The sequence below is a fragment of the Oncorhynchus clarkii genome, chromosome 21, assembly GCF_045791955.1.
Source record: "Oncorhynchus clarkii lewisi isolate Uvic-CL-2024 chromosome 21, UVic_Ocla_1.0, whole genome shotgun sequence".
NCBI classification, from domain to species: domain Eukaryota; kingdom Metazoa; phylum Chordata; class Actinopteri; order Salmoniformes; family Salmonidae; genus Oncorhynchus; species Oncorhynchus clarkii.
The window spans coordinates 46,571,585-46,595,422 of record NC_092167.1 but is presented as its reverse complement, the minus strand read 5'-3'; the positions used below and the strand labels follow the sequence as shown (position 1 = coordinate 46,595,422).

General features: G+C 41.2%; 1 protein-coding gene across 1 annotated transcript in view; it reads left to right on the top strand.

The window, feature by feature from the left end:
* LOC139379099 (ArfGAP with RhoGAP domain, ankyrin repeat and PH domain 2) overlaps positions 1 to 23,838 on the top strand; it is a 224,414-nt gene that overhangs the window by 179,046 nt on the left and 21,530 nt on the right. The window contains exons 23-26 of the mRNA XM_071121911.1: positions 5,496 to 5,643; positions 8,164 to 8,241; positions 14,749 to 14,823; positions 15,899 to 16,016. Of these exons, the coding sequence (XP_070978012.1) occupies positions 5,496 to 5,643; positions 8,164 to 8,241; positions 14,749 to 14,823; positions 15,899 to 16,016 (419 nt within the window). The remainder of the gene's footprint in view (positions 1 to 5,495; positions 5,644 to 8,163; positions 8,242 to 14,748; positions 14,824 to 15,898; positions 16,017 to 23,838) is intronic.

Below are 23,838 nucleotides of genomic sequence, written 5' to 3'. Positions count from 1 at the left end.
AAGTAGATGTCCTAACCGACTTGGCAAAACTATAGTTTGTTAACAAGAGATTTGTCGAGTGTTTGAAAAACGAGTTTTAATGACTCCAACCTAAGTGTAAGTAAACTTCTGACTTCAACTGTATTATGATATTAATACTATGTCTAAATATCATAATATATATAATATAATATTCAGACCATATATATATATATATATATATATATATATATATATACATATATATATATACGTCCTCCACAATATATATTATGATATTAAGACTATATATACTAATATTCAGAGTTTATATATACAGTGCCTTGCGAAAGTATTAGCGATTAGTATTAGTATTAGTAGCAAAATCTACAATGGAATGGTTCAAAAATAAACATATCCAGGTGTTAGAATGGCCAAGTCAAAGTCCAGACCTGAATCCAATCAAGAATCTGTGGAAAGAACTGAAAACTGCTGTTCACAAATGCTCTCCATCCAACCTCACTGAGCTGGAGCTGTTTTTCAAGGAGGAATGGGAAAAAATTTCAGTCTCTCGATGTGCAAAACTGATAGAGACATACCCCAAGCAACTTACAGCTGTAATCACAGCAAAAGGTGGCGCTACAAAGTATTAACTTAAGGGGGCTGAATAATTTTGCACGCCCAATTTTTCAGTTTTTGATTTGTTAAAAAAGTTTGAAATATCCAATAAATGTCGTTCCACTTCATGATTGTGTCCCACTTGTTGTTGATTCTTCACAAAAAAATACAGTTTTATATCTTTATGTTTGAAGCCTGAAATGTGGCAAAAGGTCGCAAAGTTCAAGGGGGCCGAATACTTTCGCAAGGCACTGTATATATATATGTATATATATGTATATATATATATATATGTATATGTGTGTGTGTCTGAATGTTGTAATATATATATATACTGTATATAGTCTGAATATCAAAATATATATATATAGTCTGAATTCCATACGCCATTATGTGGTGGAATAAAAGACAGTTACATGACACACACACACACACACACACACACACACACACACACACACACACACACACACACACACACACATACAGACACACACACACAGACACACACACACACACACACACACACAGACACACACACACAGAGAGAACTGTGTGTGGGTGGTAAGTGAGACAACAACACAGACTTGTGCACACCGGCATAGCGATGCCACCTGTTCTTATTGACACTTTTAACCCACAATCCCTTGCTCTGCAGAAGTCACTTCATTTACCCATAGCCCACTACAGTTAAAAAATAAAAATAAAAATGGTTAATGTAGATGTTTTTTGTTTTTTTGCAGACTCTCATGTCCCATGGTTTACCAGATAGGGTTAAATCCAAAATAAAATAACCCTGAGAACTAGTCTAGAACACATTCTCCCCCAGTTCCACCCTTCTAGTAAAGTAGATATGGACATACAGTAGATACATCCTATTTCTACTCCTGTTAGATACTGTAAATACTTATAATTCACTTCTACTACTTGTCTGGCCTGATGAGGTCTTTGCACACGGATGCTTACAGCGCTGCTGTTCTGCTCCAAAGCCACAGTGTATTGATTGGATTATTGGTTGGATTATTAATCTGATTATTATGGTAATGAGCAGATGGGTTTGGAGAAGATTTCCACCGTACCTTCGTTGTTAACCTACAGATGTACGAGATACCAGACCCAGTCTGAGGGATGGCTAACTCTGGATATCTCTTCCGTCTCCACTGAGTTAGGTCAATCTGCTTTTAGGTTTTGGGCACCTTACTTGTGGAGTGATCTCCGAGGCTCTCTACAAGGTGGTGCCTCGAGGGCCAATTCAAAAGGCTGATTGAGGACCTTTTTACTGAGAAATGTGTTTATTTTCCATGCTTGTGTTTTGATTTCCGTGTATTGATGTGTATAGTGTATATTGATGTGTATAGTGTATATTGATGTGTATAGTGTATATTGATGTGTATAGAGTATATTGATGTGTATAGTGTATATTGATGTGTATAGTGTATATTGATGTGTATAGTGTATATTGATGTGTATAGTGTATATTGATGTGTATAGAGTATATTGATGTGTATAGTGTATATTGATGTGTATAGTGTATATTGATGTGTATAGTGTATATTGATGTGTATATTGATGTGTATATTGATGTGTATAGTGTATATTGATGTGTATAGTGTATATTGATGTGTATAGAGTATATTGATGTGTATAGTGTATATTGATGTGTATAGTGTATATTGATGTGTATAGTGTATATTGATGTGTATATTGATGTGTATAGTGTATATTGATGTGTATAGTGTATATTGATGTGTATAGTGTATATTGATGTGTATAGTGTATATTGATGTGTATAGTGTATATTGATGTGTATAGTGTATATTGATGTGTATAGTGTATATTGATGTGTATATTGATGTGTATAGTGTATATTGATGTGTATAGTGTATGTTGATGTGTATAGTGTATATTGATGTGTATAGTGTATATTGATGTGTATAGTGTATATTGATGTGTATAGTGTATATTGATGTGAATAGTGTATATTGATGTGTTTTTAGGTGTGTACAGGCATCATCATTTCTAAAAGAGACATTGTTCTCTGCATGTCTCCCTGTCAAAATAAAGGTGCAATGAAATACAAAATACTTAATTGCGGATTTTGCTGGAATTTGAACTGTGGCCTAGTTTAACATCTCCTATAGTTATTACCTGGACTGTGGTCTAGTTTAACATCTCCTATAGTTATTACCTGGACTGTGGTCTAGTTTAACATCTCCTCCAGTTATTACCTGGACTGTGGCCTAGTTTAACATCTCCTATAGTTATTACCTGGACTGTGGTCTAGTTTAACATCTCCTATAGTTATTACCTGGACTGTGGCCTAGTTTAACATGTCCTACAGTCATTACCTGGACTGTGGCCTAGTTTAACATCTCCTATAGTTATTACCTGGACTGTGGCCTAGTTTAACATCTCCTATAGTTATTACCTGGACTGTGGTCTAGTTTAACATGTCCTACAGTCATTACCTGGACTGTGGTCTAGTTTAACATGTCCTACAGTTATTACCTGGACTGTGGTCTAGTTTAACATCTCCTATAGTTATTACCTGGACTGTGGTCTAGTTTAACATGTCCTACAGTTATTACCTGGACTGTGGTCTAGTTTAACATGTCCTACAGTTCTTACCTGTACTGTGGTCTAGTTTAACATCTCCTATAGTTATTACCTGGACTGTGGCCTAGTTTAACATCTACTATAGTTATTACCTGGACTGTGGTCTAGTTTAACATGTCCTACAGTCATTACCTGGACTGTGGTCTAGTTTAACATCTCCTATAGTTATTACCTGGACTGTGGCCTAGTTTAACATCTCCTATAGTTATTACCTGGACTGTGGTCTAGTTTAACATGTCCTACAGTCATTACCTGGACTGTGGCCTAGTTTAACATCTCCTATAGTTATTACCTGGACTGTGGTCTAGTTTAACATGTCCTACAGTCATTACCTGGACTTTGGCCTAGTTTAACATGTCCTACAGTCATTACCTGGACTGTGGCCTAGTTCAACATCTCCTACAGTCATTACCTGGACTGTGGCCTAGTTTAACATCTCCTACAGTCATTACCTGGACTGTGGCCTAATTTAACATGTCCTACAGTCATTACCTGGACTGTGGCCTAGTTTAACATGTCCTACAGTCATTGCCTGGACTGTGGTCTAGTTTAACATGTCCTACAGTTATTACCTGGACTGTGGCCTAGTTTAACATGTCCTACAGTCATTACCTGGACTGTGGCCTAGTTTTACATCTCCTACAGTCATTACCTGGACTGTGGCCTAGTTTAACATGTCCTACAGTCATTACCTGGACTGTGGTCTAGTTTAACATGTCCTACAGTCATTACCTGGACTGTGGTCTAGTTTAACATCTCCTACAGTCATTACCTGGACTGTGGTCTAGTTTAACATCTCCTACAGTCATTACCTGGACTGTGGCCTAGTTTAACATCTCCTACAGTCATTACCTGGACTGTGGCCTAGTTTAACATCTCCTACAGTCATTACCTGGACTGTGGCCTAGTTTAACATCTCCTACAGTTATTACCTGGACTGTGGTCTAGTTTAACATCTCCTACAGTCATTACCTGGACTGTGGCCTAGTTTAACATCTCCTACAGTCATTACCTGGACTGTGGCCTAGTTTAACATGTCCTACAGTCATTACTTGGACTGTGGTCTAGTTTAACATCTCCTACAGTTATTACCTGGACTGTGGTATAGTTTAACATGTCCTACAGTCATTACCTGGACTGTGGCCTAGTTTAACATCTCCTACAGTCATTACCTGGACTGTGGTCTAGTTTAACATGTCCTACAGTCATTACCTGGACTGTGGCCTAGTTTAACATCTCCTACAGTTATTACCTGGACTGTGGCCTAGTTTAACATGTCCTACAGTTATTACCTGGACTGTGGCCTAGTTTAACATGTCCTACAGTTATTACCTGGACTGTGGCCTAGTTTAACATGTCCTACAGTCATTACCTGGACTGTGGTCTAGTTTAACATCTCCTATAGTTATTACCTGGACTGTGGCCTAGTTTAACATGTCCTACAGTTATTACCTGGATTGTGGTCTAGTTTAACATGTCCTACAGTCATTACCTGGACTGTGGCCTAGTTTAACATGTCCTACAGTCATTACCTGGACTGTGGCCTAGTTTAACATCTCCTACAGTCATTACCTGGACTGTGGCCTAGTTTAACATGTCCTACAGTCATTACCTGGACTGTGGCCTAGTTTAACATGTCCTACAGTCATTACCTGGACTGTGGCCTAGTTTATCATCTCCTACAGTTCTTATCTAGACTGTGGCCTAGTTTAACATCTCCTACAGTCATTACCTGGATTGTGGTCTAGTTTAACATGTCCTACAGTCATTACCTGGACTGTGGCCTAGTTTAACATGTCCTACAGTCATTACCTGGACTGTGGCCTAGTTTAACATCTCCTACAGTCATTACCTGGACTGTGGCCTAGTTTAACATGTCCTACAGTCATTACCTGGACTGTGGCCTAGTTTAACATGTCCTACAGTCATTACCTGGACTGTGGCCTAGTTTAACATCTCCTACAGTTATTACCTAGACTGTGGCCTAGTTTAACATCTCCTACAGTTATTACCTGTACTGTGGCCTAGTTTAACATCTCCTCCAGTTCTTACCTCTAGTTCCCGGCACACATGCTCATGCTGTTGACCAGGGAGTGTGTACACAGTTTGGTTGTTGTACGAGGGGGATATTGTGTGTAGCTATAATTTTAGGTGTGTGTGTGTGTGGGTCTGTGTGTGACTGTTCCTGTGTGTGTATTTAAGCATTTGTGGGTTTATGTACTGTACTTACAGTATGTGTATGAGTCTATGTCACATACATGTGTGTTTATCAGTGTGTTCTCCTGTATCTCTATACTGTGTAGGGTCCAGAGGTGCTCCCATATCAATCAGATGCAGACCAGAGACTTGGCCTGTGTGTTCTCCTCCTGTCTCTTCCAAACCGAGGGACAAACCACACCAGAGATCAGCGTGGTCCAAGACCTCATCACCAACTATGTACAACTTTTTGGGGTAAGTTTTATCTCTCTACCTGTCATATATACTGACCCCAAAAATATATAAACGCAACATGTAAAGTGTTGGTCCCATGTTTTCATGAGCTGAAATAAAAGATCCCAGACATTTTCTATATGAACAAACATAATTATGTATCTCTCAAATTGTGCACAAATGTGTTTACATCTCTGTTAGTGAGCATCTCTACATTGCCAAGATAATCCATCCACCTGACAGATGTGGCATATCAAGAAGCTGATTAAAATGCAGGATCATTACATAGGTGCACCTTCTGCTGGGCACAATAAAAGGCAACTCTAAAAGGTGCAGTTTTGTCACACAACATAATGCCACAGATGTCTCAAGTTCAATTATACAAGCGTGTAATTGGCCTGCTGACTGCAGTAATGTCCATCAGAGCTGTTGCAAGAGAATTTGTTAATTATTCTACCATAAGCCGCCTCCAACGTCATTTTAAAGAATTTGGCAGTACCTCTAACCAGCCTTATAACCGGAGACCACGTATAACGACGCCAGCCCAGACCTCCACATTCGGCTTCTACACCTGCAGGATCGTCTGATACCAGCCACCAAGAAAGCTGATGAAACTGAGGGGTATTTCTGTCAGTAATAAAGCTCTTTTGTGGGAAAAAACTCATTTTGATTGGCTGGGCCTGGCTCCCCAGTGGGTGGGCCTTGCTACCAAGTGGGTGGACCTATGCCCTCCCAGGCCCACCCATGGCAGTGCTCCTGCCCAGTCATGTGAAATCAATAGATTAGGGCCTAATTAATTGATTTCAATTGACTGATTTCCATATATGAAATGTAACTTAGAAAAATCGTTGAAATGGAAGCATTTTCTGTTTATATTTTCATTCAGTATACTTGAGTGTGAGTGTATTGACCTTGAAATAGTAATTGTCTTATATAAAAGTGTGAGTGTCTGAAACTTAAAACAGTGAGTGTCTGAAACTTAAACCAGTGAGTGTCTGAAACTTAAAACAATGAGTGTCTGAAACTTAAAACAGTGAGTGTCTGAAAATTAAAACTTAAAACAGTGAGTGTCTGAAACTTAAAACCTAAAACAGTGAGTTTCTGAAACTTAAACCAGTGAGTTTCTGAAACTTAAAATAGTGAGTGTCTGAAACTTAAACCAGTGAGTGTCTGAAACTTAAAACAGTGAGTTTCTGAAACTTAAAACAGTGAGCTTCTGAAACTTAAAACAGTGAGTGTCTGAAACTTAAAACAGTGAGTGTCTGAAACTTAAACCAGTGAGTGTCTGAAACTTAAAACAGTGAGTTTCTGAAACTTAAACCAGTGAGTGTCTGAAACTTAAACCAGGGAGTGTCTGAAACTTAAAACTGATTTTCTGAAACTTAAAACAGTGAGTGTCTGAAACTTAAAACAGTCAGATTTAAGTTTCAGAGCGTTATTAGTGTCACACTAATGCTTCTGGGAACGCCTGGCTCCCTCTCTTTTTCCCACCTAGAGGAGGACTGTTCTCTCCATTCATCCCTCCATTCATCCTTTCATTCATCCTTCCATTCCCTCTTAATCAGGTTGGAATGCTGCTGTTGTTCGCATGACAAATACCCATTAAGCTGAACCAATGAGGACCCAATCTCAGTGAATACACACACCATCACCGTGGCATAAAATGAGTGAGATGTTCAGGCTAATTAGGAATGCCATTATGTGGTGGAATGCTGTGGATGTGGGCTTTTTATCAGACCCCAACACACTGTGTGTGTGTGTGTTCACATTTGTGTGTATGTCTTTTCTCTCTCTCCAGTCTTCATTGCAATGCATAGCCCTGACAAAGCAAATTGTTCTCTGAAAGTGATGGGGGGTGGGGGGGGGGGGGGGTTTTAGAGTAAAAAGTATAATTTTCTCTACCTCGCTTTGACACTTTGAAACCACACAATGTGGAATTACAGTTGTGTCCAGTAACTTTAATTTAAGCTAAAAGGAACAAACTATAGCGATGGGCTACTGGAGTCATTTATTCAGCTGATAATAAACCACCCGGTGAACAATCCAATTGAACTTCCTGAACTTCCCATCGCTATAGGTCTTTCCTTTTAACTTAAATTAAAGTGACTGGACACAACTATAATTCCACATTGTGTGGTTCTATATAATTAAAGGGAATTTATATTTTTACCCAAAATGTTATATATGTCCTCTTATTTATTACATTTTTTATCTAACCTTTATTTAACTAGGCAAGTCAGTTAAGAACAAATTCTTATTTACAATGACTGCCTAGGAACAGTGGGTTAACTGCCAGTTCAGGGGCAGAACGACAGATTTTTACCTTGTCAGCTCGGGGATATCGATCTAGCAACCTTTCGGTTACTGGACCAACGCTCTAACCACTAGGCTACCACAGATATTATGTACAGAATATCTGTGTTGCTTCATGTGGACAGGGTTGATGTATTTACCTGTGTGTGTGTGTGTGTGTGTGTGTGTGTGTGTGTGTGTGTGTGTGTGTGTGTGTGTGTGTGTGTATGTGTGTGTGTGTGTTACCAGGTCAACGAGGACCAACTCAAGCAGATGGAGAGTGAGAACAGTTTCATCACACGATGGAACGACAAGAAAGACACCACAGTAAGTCAACCTGTTTAGCTCCACTGACAAACACAATCAGACCTCTGGACCGCTGTGTGTGTGTGTGTGTGTGTGTGCGTGTGTGTTTGTGTTTGCATGTGTGTAAGCTGAGCTCTAAGGTCAGAAATGCATTTGAACTGTCTTCCTGTTATGCAATGATTGAGGGAGGGAGGGTGTTGTTTGGACGGAGTCAGAGGGCAATGAGAGGGTTTGTATGCTTGTTCACCATTATAACTGTCGGCTAGGCTACTTTATGCCTGGACGCATGTGCTGCAGGAAACTATTTGTTCAGATAACCTGGAAAACAAATTAATCTTCAAACCTTATGCTGCCTGCTGACGTTGAAAAGTGGTTGAACAAAGAGTTGAAAGTGGTTGAACAAAGTGTTGAAAGTCTTTTTTTTTTTATTTTCTTCCCTACCTTTAAGTTGGTTTCCAGTGGCTGTCAGAATGAATCTGGCCAATTGAACTAAAAGGTTAACGCTATTGTCGGAAAATTGCCCCCCGAAAACACAAGAGAGCTAGACAAATGTCTCGTACTAAAAGTGGAGGTTTTTAGTAACCTGGTAACAGGATTGAGAGACCAGAGGAAAGAGGAAAATAAACGTGTCAGATATTCAATTTAAAGCTTTTAGGAAAGACTGGTTCTCTCAGGGAGGGCGAGGAAGTTAAGGCTAGCTCTACCATGTGGTGGTGTTCATTGTTAGTGGCTTGCTGTGCAGCAGCGTGATTAGCCTAGTGCCTAGCCTAGCACCTGTTAGCTCAGGCTGTTGAGTTAGCTCTTAGAGTGGAGGGTACACACACAAACACACCCACTAGGATGGAGCGCTGTCCTTTGTTTTTCCCCTGCCTCTCTTTTCTTTCCGTTATTTTCTCCTCGACTTCATGCGTCAGAAAGCACTTTAAGTTCGAGTGAGGGTGCCAGCAAAACAACCCTCTTTGTTTTCTTTCCTCCCTCGTTCTCTCGTCTCTGGCTGAGTTAACTCAAGGTGGGCAGGCATATTTTTACTGCCAATTTGACTGGTGAACTGGCCACACTCCCAATGGCTGCCTGGTATTGTGACGCAATAATTGCCAAGGTATTTTGGAATGTTCTATCAACTGAGGCTGGATTGCCATGGTGATGTAGAATGTTCTACCAACTGAGGCTGGATTGCCATGGTAATGCAGAATGTTCTATCAACTGAGGCTCGATTGTGATGATAATGTAGAATGTTCATTCAACTGAGGCTGGATTGCCATGGTAATGTAGAATGTTCTACCAACTGAGGCTGGATTGCCATGGTAATGCAGAATGTTCATTCAACTGAGGCTGGATTACCATGGTAATGTAGAGGTTTCATTCAACTGAGACTGAATTGCCATGGTAATGTAGAATGTTCATTCAACTGAGGCTGGATTGCCAAGGTAATGTAGAATATTCATTCAACTGAGGCTGGATTACCAAGATAATGTAGAATGTTCTACCAACTGAGGCTGGATTACCATGATAATATAGAATGTTCATTCAACTGAGGCTGGATTGCCATGATCATGTAGAATGTTCATTCAGCTGAGGCTGGATTGCCATGGTAATGTAGAATGTTCATTCAACTGAAGCTGGATTGCCATGATAATGTAGAATGCTCATTCAACTGAGGCTGGATTACCATGGTAATGTAGAGGTTTCATTCAACTGAGACTGGATTGCCATGGTAATGTAGAATGTTCATTCAACTGAGGCTGGATTTCCATGATAATGTAGAATGTTCATTCAACTGAGGCTGGATTGCCATGGTAATGTAGAATGTTCATTCAACTGAGGCTGGATTGCCATGGTAATGTAGAATGTTCATTCAACTGAGGCTGGATTGCCATGGTAATGTAGAATGTTCATTCAACTGAGGCTGGATTGCCATGGTAATGTAGAATGTTCATTCAACTGAGGCTGGATTGCCATGGTAATGTAGAATGTTCATTCAACTGAGGCTGGATTGCCATGGTAATGTAGAATGCTCATTCAACTGAGGCTGAATTGCCATGGTAATGTAGAATGTTCACTCAAATAGTTCTAACTGATGTGGCTCATAAAAATTGTTTTCTCAACGAATCACAGCACACCTGCTTTTACTTCCTGGCATCGGTACACTCAAAATGGCTGCCAGTCCATCCATTATGAAACACCCTTTCTATTCATTCTTATTTCTACGGGTAAACTCTGCCTATTCGTTATGATACACTGTACATTTCCATTTTAGTCATTTAGCAGATGCTCTTATGCAGAGCGACTTACAGAAGTGAGTACATATGTTCCTCCGTGGGAATCAAACCCACAACCCTGGTGTTGAACGCGCCATGCTCTACCAACTGAGCCACATGGGACCTGTTTACTTATCCTTTACTTAAATCTACTGTGAACTTCTAGTTTCCGGTGGAGAGGGAGGAATAAGTACCATGATGCATAGAAACACCTCTAAACCTTTCTCTTCCCCACTCGTTTCCACAGCTGAGAGTGATTGTTGTCAAGACAAACTGAAGTGTGCTTTAACTGGGGGCCAAGACTCAGCATTTCAAAATGTCCGCCACACATGGACTGTTTAGTTATCAGGGCAGTTGATGAAAGTGGTTTAATGTGTGGTACTGTCTCAACCAGCTGCATAAGTAAGTGATAATCAACGAGGGGGCTATGCGTTATTAATGAACACATGGAGCCCTGAGTTGATTATCCCTTTCATATCATCTATATAATTTAACACATTTTCCACTAGATATGTGTTCATTTTGTCGGTAGAAATGTGATCAACATCCACTGAAGTAGCTAGCAAGTTTACTTTACGGAAACTTCTGGAAAATTGCCCATTATTTAGTTTTTCTAGGGAGCCAGAAAACGGAGGCCGTGGAAGAACCTATTCAAGCAAGTAAATATATTTTGATAATGATCAAAAATGATATATTATTAGCTAGCTTTCTACAGAAACATAGTGTGCAGGCTAACTCCAAAGAGCTGATCTCGTAATGTTAGCTAGCTAACTTTACGTACTGTTTAGCTAGCAATGTAAATACAATATCACCAGCTTGCTAACTTCATATTAGCTAGTTAGTTATCTTGATTATATTTATCATTGTAACTCCAAATACATTTGTATTTAGGTAGCTAGCTAACAGCAATGGAAGAGTGTGAAAGGATTAGCTAACGTTAGCACTTCCAGCTGTCTCCAGTTCCAGTCCCTAGCGAGGTAAAAACTGAGGACAGAAAGATATAGCAACACAATATTCAGGGCTGTCTTACTTGATTATAACGAGGCCTGTTTCTTTTGTGATGTCTGTCCTGTTGTCTGTCCTCAGACACAGAGAGCCGTAAAACCCTGTCCTCAGATACAGAGAGCCGTAAAACCCTGTCCTCAGATACAGAGAGCCGTAAAACCCTGTCCTCAGATACAGAGAGCCGTAAAACCCTGTCCACAGATACAGAGAGCCGTAAAACCCTGTCCTCAGTTACAGAGAGCCGTAAAACCCTGTCCGCAGATACAGAGAGCCGTAAAACCCTGTCCTCAGATACAGAGAGCCGTAAAACCCTGTCCGCAGATACAGAGAGCCGTAAAACCCTGTCCTCAGATACAGAGAGCGTAAAACCCTGTCCTCAGATGAAGAAGTCCTAATGAATGTCCCAAGAGAAAAAGGGTACATCCTTGTATACCATATGGTTTATGTATAACTAGCTATGTTAGCACATTTTATAAACATAAATACAGTTTAAAAGTCACACACAATGTATATTCCTATTACAACTGGAGCAGACCAACCCTTGCTGGGTGTGCAGGCTTCTGTTCCAACCCAGCACTAATACACCTGATTCAATGTATCAAACCTAATTAGTTAATAATTAATTATGCAGTTACTGGGCTGAAACAGAAGTTTTCTCACTCAGTAGATCAGGGATCGGTGGAGTGATGTTGGACATTACCGGTATGGACTTATTTGATTAATTCAATTCAATTCAAGGGCTTTATTGGCATGGGAAACATGTGTGTTAACATTATTATACCTGAAACAATGTTTTAGTAATAACAGCCTACTTGTTACTAAAATGTCTAACCTTTACATATTTATTTGAAGTTAAGTGTTTAAACTTGTTTTGATTGTTAACTTAACTATTATTTAGGATGAACTAGTGATGATGTTAATTAATCATGTCACGATCCTGCAATAAAGAGAGGAAGGGAATCTGTCTCTAATTTGTCTGTGTTTCTGTGTTGTATTATTAGATTATGACCATTTTGTCAGGATATCAGCCATGTGAACCCATTTTGCAGCTGATAATGGCATGTAATGCCAAGTCTGCCATAGGCCTACAGTTTTTTTGAGGGGGGGGGGGACATATAGCTGAACAATATGTAAACAATGTGTGTGAGTTAAGCTTGTCTCTGCTTCAGATGCAAATTGTCAAGGGGTGCATTGCAAATGCCCATGAGACTAATGCCATCATACTGTAGGCCAGTGGATCCCAACTCCGGTCCTCAAGTACCCGGGACAAACACTTTTGTCTGGACTCAACTTGTCAACTAATCATCAGGCCCCAAATAATGAATTGGGTATGTTGGGGCTACAACACAAATCTGTGCTGTTGGGGGAACTCAAGGACTGGATTATACGGCTTTTAGCCAATCAGCATTCATAATTGTAATTATAAACTGTCCGTTCTAGCCCTGAATGCTGATTGGCTGACACCCGTGGTATATCAGACCCTATACCATGTGTATGACCAAAACAATATATGTTTACTGTTCAAATTACGTTGCTAACCAGTTTATAATATGTAAGGCAACTCAGGGGTTTGTGGTGTACTGTATGGCCAATATACCATGGCGATTGGCTCTATCCAGGCACTCCGTGTTGCGTAACCAGTTTATAATATGTAAGGCAACTCAGGGGTTTGTGGTGTACTGTATGGCCAATATACCATGGCGATTGGCTCTATCCAGGCACTCCGTGTTGCGTAACCAGTTTATAATATGTAAGGCAACTCAGGGGTTTGTGGTGTACTGTATGGCCAATATACCATGGCGATTGGCTCTATCCAGGCACTCCGTGTTGCGTAACCAGTTTATAATAGCATTAAGGCATCTCGGGGGTTTGTGGTATATGGCCAATATACCACGGTTAATGAGCGTATCCTGGTACTCCGTGTTGCGTCGCACATAAGAACAGCCCTCAGACATGGTGCATTGGCCTTATACCACACCCCCCTCGGGCCTTATTCTTCTCTGCTTCCTGTTCTCCCCCTCTCCATCCTTCTGTCATTCCCTGCACCAGCTTCCACCATCTCCTCTTCAGTGTTTGTCTCCTCTTTCCTCTCCTTAGTTCTGCTAATGGAACATCTCTTTTGTCTGTGGGCTGTAATCTCTACCGGTGTGGAACACGTGCACGCACTCATACGCACGCACGCACACAGAAACACACACGCACACACACACACACACACACACCTGTTATAATGACGACATGTCATAGGCCAACCTATTATTTTTCCTGTGCTGCCCTGCCATTGTCATGGCATTTGTATTTCCCAAGACCTCTCCGTATGACCTTCATGCCACAACTTCTCACATTCCGCTTGTTTACAATATTTTCTCTCTGGCGTACTGTTGTTGAAGACATCATAGGTTGTTTAGTTCAAAGTTGAGAAGAAATGTTTCGTGGAAGGCAGACTTTTCACTTGTGTCTCAGAAGTTGGTTTGCTCATGATAACCCGATCTTAAAAAGTATATTTTTGTTGTTGTTGTGAAGAGAGAGAACAGAGGACAAGGACAGAGACATAAGGTCACATGACTCTTAATGGAATGTCACTTTGTGTCCAATGGCCTCTCTGCTGTTGTTTTACAATGCCGGAGGTAGAAGGGGAAATTGAGAGATCCCAAGGACTTCTCCAAAGCCTCTTGCGTGTGTTTTAAGACACTCTGTATGTGGCCTGATACAGTATGTTACCTCAATGGTATCGAACAGACTGGATTCTCACAGATTGAAAAATACATTTGTCCCCGTGTTAAATCTAAAATGATGTCCAAATCCTAAGAGGAGTATAATTTACTTGATCTACTACAAGCTTCAGATTTCCACACAGACATTCCATTGACTCAAAATCACGGATCAAAGGTCAGAGGTAGCTCAAGTTAGTATTCATCCCTGATTAAGAGACTGAACACTTGATTGGGATAGTATAAAGTTTGGCAGAAATGTTGACTACATTTGAAGCCCTTACCCCCCCCCCTTTCCACCTCTCTGACTTCCTTGGCTTGCCAAAACATCGCATCAATTAAAAGCACTATATTTAGTTTTGCCTGTAGCTCAGAATACGACCTCTACCACTCTCCTCAAATCGTCTAATGCTTCCCTTGGTTCCCTCTGTTTAGGTTCAGGCCACACCAAGGTGGGAATTCAGAACAAAAGCCAATTAATCCGAATGTTGTGTTTTTTCTTTCTCCTCTGTTTCTCTCTCTCTTTCTCTCCCTCTTTTTCTCCTTCTATTTAGTTCTCTCCGGCCGGGGACTTGATCTTTGAGGTGTACCTGGAGAGGAGGGAGCCAGAGGACTGCTGCTTAATCAAGGTGAAGGTGTGTGTGTGTGTGTGTGTGTGTGTGTGTGTGTGTGTGTGTGTGTGTGTGTGTGTGTGTGTGTGTGTGTGTGTGTGTGTGTGTCTGTGTGTGTGTGTGTGTGTGTGTGTGTGTGTGTCTGTGTGTGTGTGTGTGTGTGTGTGTGTCTGTGTGTGTGTGTGTGTGTGTGTGTGTGTGTAAAGGGTGAGCAAGAGGGGGAGTGTATAAGTTGGATGGAGAGAACGAGGGATAAAGGGAGTAGAAGGAAAGGAGGTGGAGGGGTGTGTAACGGGGTCTGGGGGAGTTAGAGGTACAGAGCTGATGGGATGGAGGGAATAGAGAGAGGTGTGGGAGTGGAGGGGTGTGTAACAGGGGCTGGGGGAGTTAGAGGTACAGAGCTGATGGGATGGAGTGAATAGAGAGAGAGTGGGAGTGGAGGGCGTGATAGAATAGGGCCAAGACGTTGGTGGTTAAACCGGATAGGATTACTGCCACCGAAATAAATCAAAAGCTAGCTAATCAAAGACACTTCTGATATAATTGTGTGAGTAATTGTGTTTAATCAGAGGCAGTGGTAAGCTGCAGGTAATGGATTTATTTAGCAGGTGTGGAACAGCAGTGGGGTGGAAAGGGGGGAGGGGGGGGTTAGAGTGGACTGTTTTACGACTCACTGCGACATTACAATTATTTTCTTCCCTTTGGGGGTCATGCTTGTTCTTTACTTTCTGTTCACCTCTACACTATGATTACAGAATAGTTTCTGTGCAGTCTATTTCACGAACAAAGACGTTTGTGTTCTCCATTTCCAGATTGCAAATGATGGGAAATCTTTGACAGTGATACAAATACCCAACCTTTCCTCCATTCCCTAATGATCTGATGGCGATAGCTAACATGCAGGGTTGCAGTTGTTCTATTTAAATTCAGCAAGTTAATGGACATTTTAAGAATGTCCTGTGATTTCAGTTCACTTCCTGTTTCTTCCAGGATTGAATTTAACTGGTCTGCAATGGAAATGAACCCAGTCCTGCTAAGATGGGACTGTTTCCTCTCCTCTCTCTCTAACATCTTTGTGGTTGTGTTGTGGTAGTTGTCTCCTACCATGAGGTCAGACGAGCTGGCAGAGTCCACGCTGGTTACGAGGAACGTGGTCACCAACCCGGTCGACCTCTGGATCACGTTCGAGGTCATTGAGAACGGAGAACTGGGTATGTGACAACAAAGAGATGATCAACTGGTCATTAAGGTCACTACATACAATAGAAGCATTTCTTTCATGTCTCCAGAGGGAAGGTTTCTGAAGTCAGAAAAACATCTGGTTTCACTAATTGGTTGGATAAATGAAATATGTAAAAATGTAGACAGTGCTGTAAATAATATTGTGAAGAAGGGAAGTGTCTTTGCTTATTCCCTCTCAACATTTTTTTCAATCTTTTCAAACCAAATCAAATTGTATTTGTCACATACACATGGTTAGCAGATGTTAATATGAGTGTAGCGAAATGCTTGCGCTTCTAGTTCCGACAGTGCAACAATATCTAACAAGTGATCAAACAGTTCCCCAACAACTACCTGAAACACACTAATCTAAAGGGGGTGAATGAGAATATGTATGTATAAATATATGGATGAGTGATGGCCGAGCAGCATAGGCAAGGTGCAATAGATGGTATAAAGACGATGGTAATGTTAGATATGTAAACATGATTAAAGTGGCATTATTTAAATTGGTATTGTTTAAAGTGACTAGTGATCCATTTGTTAAAGTGGCCAGTGATTGGGTCTCCATTTAGGCAGCAGCCCCTCTGAGTTAGTGATTGGGTCTCCGTGTAGGCAGCAGCCTCTCTGAGTTAGTGATTGGGTCTCCGTGTAGGCAGCAGCCTCTCTGAGTTAGTGATTGGGTCTCCGTGTAGGCAGCAGCCTCTCTGAGTTAGTGATTGGGTCTCCGTGTAGGCAGCAGCCTCTCTGAGTTAGTGATGGCTGTTTACCAGTCTGATGGCCTTGAGATAGAGGCTGTTTTTCAATCTCTCGGTCTCTGCTTTGATGCACCTGTACTGACCTCGCCTTCTGGATGATAGCAGGGTGAACAGGCAGTGGCTCGGATGGTTGTTGTCCTTGATGATCTTTTTGGCCTTTTTGTGACATCTGGTGCTATAGATGTCATGGAGGGCAGGTAGTTTTCCCTCAGAGATGTGTTGTGCAGACCGCACCACCCTTTGGAGGGCCTTGCGGTTGACGGCGGTGCAGTTGCCATACCAGGTTGTGATACAGCCCGACAGGATGCTCTCGATTGTGGATCTGTAAAAGTTAGTCAAGGTTTTGGGTGACAAGCCAAATTTCTTCAGCCTCCTGAGGTTGAAGAGGTGCTGTTGTGCCACACATTTCAGTTTGTCGGTGATGTGTACGCCGCGGAACTTAAAACTTTCCACTTTCTCCACTGCTGTCCCTTCGATTTGGATCATCTCCTTAGTTTTATTGACGTTGAGTGAGAGGTTGTTTGCTTGACACCACACTCCGAGTGCCCTCACCTCCTCCCTGTAGGCTGTCTCGTCGTTGTAGGTAATCAAGCCCGCTACTGTTGTGCCTTCTGCAAACTTGATGATTGAGTTGGAGGCGTGAATGGCCCCACAGTTGTGGTTGAACAAGGAGTATAGGAGGGGGCTGATCACGCACCCTTGTGGGTCCCCAGTGTTGAGGGTCAGCGAGGTGGAGATGTTGTTTCCTACCTTCACCACCTGGGTGTGGTCCGTCAGAAAGTCCAGGACCCAGTTGCACAGGGTGGGGTTGAAGCCAAGGGCTTCCAAAATTCTTACAGTGTTTCCTCCTTTAAAAGTTGTGAGCTTACAGCGCAGGACTTGGAGGTAACCAGCGTCACGGCTTCATTACTCCAGACCACCACAAGGGGGAGATAGAGCACTCATTGTGCATTTGGGTTTTTATATGACCAATCATATCGAGTGGTTCCAATGAAGAATTTCACACTTGCCGTCCCTGATGACTTCAGCGAAGTTGGCTGACAAAAACATTACGGGAAAGCAAATGTATGTAGTTATAACGTCATAACGAGTCAAGCAAAAAAATTACAATTGGGAGGAATATGTCAGTTAATGTAGAGACAAACCATTGTGCATATTTTTTGGACATAAAGTTAATTTACGAAAATCGCTATTTAGCAAAAAAAGAATTCAGCCATATTCAATACCAGGTGTATCAAACTAATGCATTATAGCAAGCAGGGAGCAGGTTTCGAACCCTGAACATTCTTGCCCAAAGTCCAGCACGCTAACGACTGTGCTCAAATCTATTAATTGGGGTTGGCGCCGATTGTGGCTAAAAACACTTTGTTATTAGTTTTTCACAAACATAGCAGGATGGGATATTAGCTGAACAATATACTATTCAACCTTTACTAAAGAATTGTCTAATAGCCGAGCTACAGTTGAAGTTGGAAGTTTACATACACTAAGGTTGGAGTCATTAAAACTCATTTTTCAACCACTCCACAAATTTCTTGTTAACAAACTATGGTTTTGGCAAGTCAGTTAGGATATCTACTTTGTGCATGACACAAGTAATTTTTTCAACAATTGTTTACATACAGATTATTTCACTTATAATTCACTGTATCACAATTCTAGTGGGTCAGAAGTTTACATACACTAAGTTGACTGTGCCTTTAAACAGCTTGGAAAATTCCAGAAAATTATGTCATTGCTTTAGAAGCTTCTGATAGGCGAATCGACATCATTTGAGTCAATTGGAGGTGTACCTGTGGATGTATTTCAAGGCCTACCTTCAAACTCAGTGCCTCCTTGCTTGACATCATGGGAAAATGAAAAGAAATCAGCCAAAACTAGAAACCTCCACAAGTCTGGTTCATCCTTGGGAGCAATTTCCAAATGCCTGAAGTACCACATTCATCTGTACAAACAATAGTACTCAAGTATAAACACCATGGGACCACGCAGCCATCATACCGCTCAGGAAGGAGATGCGTTCTGTCTCCTAGAGATGAACGTACTTTGGTGTGAAAGGTGCAAATCAATCCCAGAACAACAGCAAAGGACCTTGTGAAGATGCTGGAGGAAAGAGGTACAAAAGTATTTATATCCACAGTAAAACGAGTCCTATATCGAAATAACCTGAAATTACGCCCAGCGAAACCTGAAATACCTGAAATAGCACTGCTCCAAAACCACAATTAAAAAGTCAGACTACGGTTTGCAACTGCACATGGGAACAAAGATCGTACTTTTTGGAGAAATATCCTCTTGTCTGATGAAACAAAAATAGAACTCTTTTGTCATAATGACCATCGTTACGTTTGGAGGAAAAAGGGGGAGGCTTGCAAGCCGAAGAACCCCATCCCAACCGTGAAGCACGGGGGTGGCAGCATCATGTTGTGGGGGTGCTTTGCTGCAGGAGGGACTGGTACACTTCACAAAATAGATGGATTCATGAGGTAGGAAAATGACATGGATATATTGAAGCAACATCTCAAGACATCAGTCAGGAAGTTAAAGCTTGGTCGCAAATGGGTCTTCCAAATGGACAATGACCCCCAGCATACTTCCAAAGTTGTGGCAAAATGGCTTAAGGACAACAAAGTTAAGGTGTTGGAGTGGCCATCACAAAGCCCTAACCTCAATCCTATAGAAAATTTGTGGACCGGATTGAAAATGTGTGTGCGAGCAAGGAGGCCTTCAAACCTGACTCAGTTACACCAGCTCTGTCAGGAGGAATGTGCCAAATTTCCACCAACTTATTGTGGGAAGCTTGTGGAAAGCTATCTGAAATGTTTGACCCAAGGTAAACAATTTAAAGACAATGCTTGCAAATACTAATTGAGTGGATGTACATTTCTGACCCACTGGGAATGTGATGAAAGAAATAAAAGCTGAAATAAATAATTCTCTCTACTATTATTCTGACATTTCACATTCTTAAAATAAAGTGGTGATCCCAACTGGCTTAAGACAGGGAATATTTACTAGGAATAAATGTCAGGAATTGTGAAAAACTGAATTTAAATGTATTTGGCCAAGGTGTATGTAACCTTCCGACTTCAACTGTATAGATAACGTTTCTTTCCGAGCCGTGATGTCCGGAGATTTCAGATTGCCTTTGCCGATCTCTCATCATCTTCATTCATTAGTGAGTCAATAGCTTGAATAGTCATTGACTCACTCACGCGTTGAGGAGGAACAAGATGGAGTCACAATCCATACAGCACGTGGCGGGTTCGTCAGGTTTTCGGTTCACCTTCAACACTTCCATAGTAATTTGTTATGGATCCGTAACTACATCAACATCTACATTTTGAAAGAGTAGTCTACAATACAATACTCTTTCAAAATGCAGATGTTGATGTAGTTATGGATCCATAACAAATTACTATGGGAATAAATATCACTGATTTACAGAAATATTGGAACAAACTTGTCTAATGAAGGCAAACAATGTAGAATCCTCCAATCCTGTAGCCTACTCCCGACCATCACGTTGTACATCGCCATATTTTCCATTCCAACCCAACGGAAACACTGAGGGTTTAGTTTTTCATTTTTCTCTGAATAGAGACCTTAATATCATCAAATTAATTAAGCCAAATTTCTTAAAATCAATCCCATATTCTATGTTATTACAAAAAATGTTTTAAATGATCTGGTACTGCCAATACAGAATACGATCAAATGCTTCTCGGAGATGCCCTAAGGTGGTCAAACTAGCAGTAACATAAAAATTGGCTGAGAATTAAATGATGTGCCAGGGAATGCTGCGGCAGCATGCAAGGTGTGCCACAGTATGATGCAAATTTTAAAGGAGGAACCACTGTACATAGCTATTCCTCTAGTCCCGATGGGATATGGCAGTGTGCAGTGTGATGGTGATTGCATCGTCTGTGGACCTGCGTTATGCAAACTGAAGTGGGTCTAGGGTGGCCTGTAAGGTGGAGGTGATATGATCCTTGACTAGTCTCTTAAAGCACTTCATGATGACATAAGTGAGTACTACTGGGTGGTAGTCATTTAGTTCAGTTATCTTTGCCTTCTTGGGTACAGGAACAATGGTGGCCCTCTTGAAGCATATGGGGACATTCAACTGGGATGGGGAGAGATTGAATATCTCAGTAAACACACCAGCCAGCTGGTCTGTGCATGCTCTGAGGAAGCGGCTAGGGATGCCGTCTGGGCCAGCAGCCTTGCGAGGGTTAACACTTTTAAATGTTTTACTCACGTCGGCCACGGAGAAGGAAAGCGACGGGGGCACTCTATTATCTTAAAAGCGGGCAAAGAAGGTGTTTAGTTTGTCTGGAAGTGTGACGTCGGTGTCCGTGACATGGCTGGTTTTCTTTTTTGTAGTCCATGATTTCCTGTAGACCCTGCCACACCCTGCCACACTCCTGTAGACCCTGTCATAGCCGTTCAATTGCAATTCCACTTTGTACCTGTACCAGCATTTCGCTTGTTTGATTGGCTTGCGGAGGGAATAACTACGCTGTTTATATTCAGCCATGTTCCCAGACCTCTTTCCATGGTTAATGCGGTGGTTTGCGCTTTCATTTTTGCGCAAATGCTGCCATCTTTCCACGGTTTCTGTTTAGGGTAGGTTTTAATAGTCACATTGGGTACAACATCTCCAATGCACTTCCTTATAAATTCACTCAGTCAGCGTATAGGTCGATCTCAGTCAGCGTATAGGTCGATGTCAGTCAGCGTATAGGTCGTTGTCAGTCAGCGTATAGGTCGATGTCAGTCAGCGTATAGGTCGATGTCAGTCAGCGTATAGGTCGATGTCAGTCAGCGTATAGGTCGATGTCAGTCAGCGTATAGGTCGACATATTCCAGTCCACGTGATCTAAACAATATTCTGATTGGTCAGACCAGCATTGAATGGTTCTAGTCACTGGTACATCCTATTTCAGTTTCTACCTATAAGACGGTAGGAGCAAGATGGCGTCGTGGTTGGATTTGCCGAAGGGAGTTAGAGTAGCAGTGGTCGAATGTATTACCCCTACACGTAGTGCAATCAATATGCCGATAGAATTTTGGTAACCTTCTCAAATCAGCTAAAATAAATGCAGCCTCAGGATATATGGTTTCCAGTTTGCATAAAGTCCTGTGAAGTTCCTTTAGTGCCATCTTGGTGTCTGCTTGAGGGGGAATGTACACAGCTGTGACGATAACTAACTAGAATTCTCTTGGAAGGTAATATGGCCGGCATTTGATTGTGAGGAATTCTAGGTCGGGTGAGCAGAAGGACTTGAGTTCCTGTATGTTGTTATGATTACACCATGAGGCGTTAATCATGAAGCATACACACCTGCCCTCCCTCTTCCCAGAGAGATGTTTATCTCTGTTGGCGCAATGCATAGAGAAGCCCGGTGGCTGAACCGTTGCCTTCCCGAGAGAGCCATGTTTTCGTGAAACAGAGAATGTTACAATCTCTGATGTCCATCTGGAAGGCAACCCTTGCTCGAATTTCGTCTACCTTTTTGTCAAGAGACTGGACATTGGCGAGTAGTATACTCGGGAGCGGTGGGTGATGTGCATGTCTATGGAGCCTGATCAGGAGGCCGCTCCATCTGCCCCTTCTGCGGTGTCGTTGTCTTGGGTCGGCGTCTGGGATTAGATCCATTGTCCTGGGTGGTGGTCCAAAACAGAGGCTCCGTTTCGGAAAAGTCGTATTCCTGGTCGTAATGTTGGTAAGTTGACGTTGCTCTTATATCCAATAGTTCCTCCCGGCTGTATGTAATAAGACTTAAGATTTAACAATGTAAGAAATAATCCATTAAAAAAAATACAGCATAGTTTCCTCAGAACGTGAAGAGAGGCGTCCATCTTTGTCAGTGCCATCTTTTCTCCTAACTGAACTGTCATCTGTCTGCACATTGAATTAGAGATGGATGTCACCTGTCTGTATATCCAATTAGTGAGAGATGGGTGTTTGACGCCCAGGACACTGTTTCAAAGGCTGTTCTCATTCACGTCACATTTTCCTCATCTCAAGGCCTCATGATCAGAAGATTAGGCTGTTGAAGTATCTCAGTTATGAACTAGTGTATGCAGTAATATCTCAGGTATGAACCAGTGTATGTAGTAGTATCTCAGTAATAAAGTAGTGTACGTTGTAATATCTCAGGTATGAACCAGTGTATGCAGTAATATCTCAGTGATGAAGTAGTGTATGCAGTAATATCTCATTAATTAACCGGTGTATGTAGTAATATCTCAGTAATTAACCGGTGTAAGTAGTAATATCTCAGTAATTAACCGGTCTAAGTAGTCATATCTCATTAATTAACCGGTGTATGTAGTAATGTAGTAATATCTCAGTAATGAACCGGGGTATGTAGTAATGTAGTAATATCTCAGTAATTAACCGGGGTATGTAGTAATGTAGTAATATCTCAGTAATTAACTGGTGTATGTAGTAATATCTCAGTAATGAACCGGTGTATGTAGTAATATCTCAGTAATTAACCGGGGTATGTAGTAATGTAGTAATATCTCAGTAATTAACCGGGGTATGTAGTAATGTAGTAATATCTCATTAATTAACTGGTGCATGTAGTAATATCTCAGTAATGAACCGGGGTATGTAGTAATATCTCAGTAATGAACCGGTGTATGTAGTAATATCTCAGTAATGAACCGGTGTCCATGGCTATAGAAGTGATGAAATCAGCTCAACATCAGTCGGTTGATGATACTATGGTGATTAATTAATATCATCGTCGTCATATGTCATAAATTAGCCATTTCCCCTTTTCTTGAATCGCGAGTTGAGATTATTTATATACTGTAACACCTCTGCATTTAGTGGGAGGGGTTAATAATAATAAAGGTGAAATATGTTTTTTTTTTTAAATGACGAATAATAATTAATGGATTATAGTTCTAGTATAATTAGTTGGCATTGCTGTGTACTTTTCACCAGTTCACAGAGAGTTTGCGTGTTCCCCTCTTCAAAGTTACCTTGGTCAGGTTTTTCTTTTGCTAAACAAAAAAACAAAATGATGGGGTACAC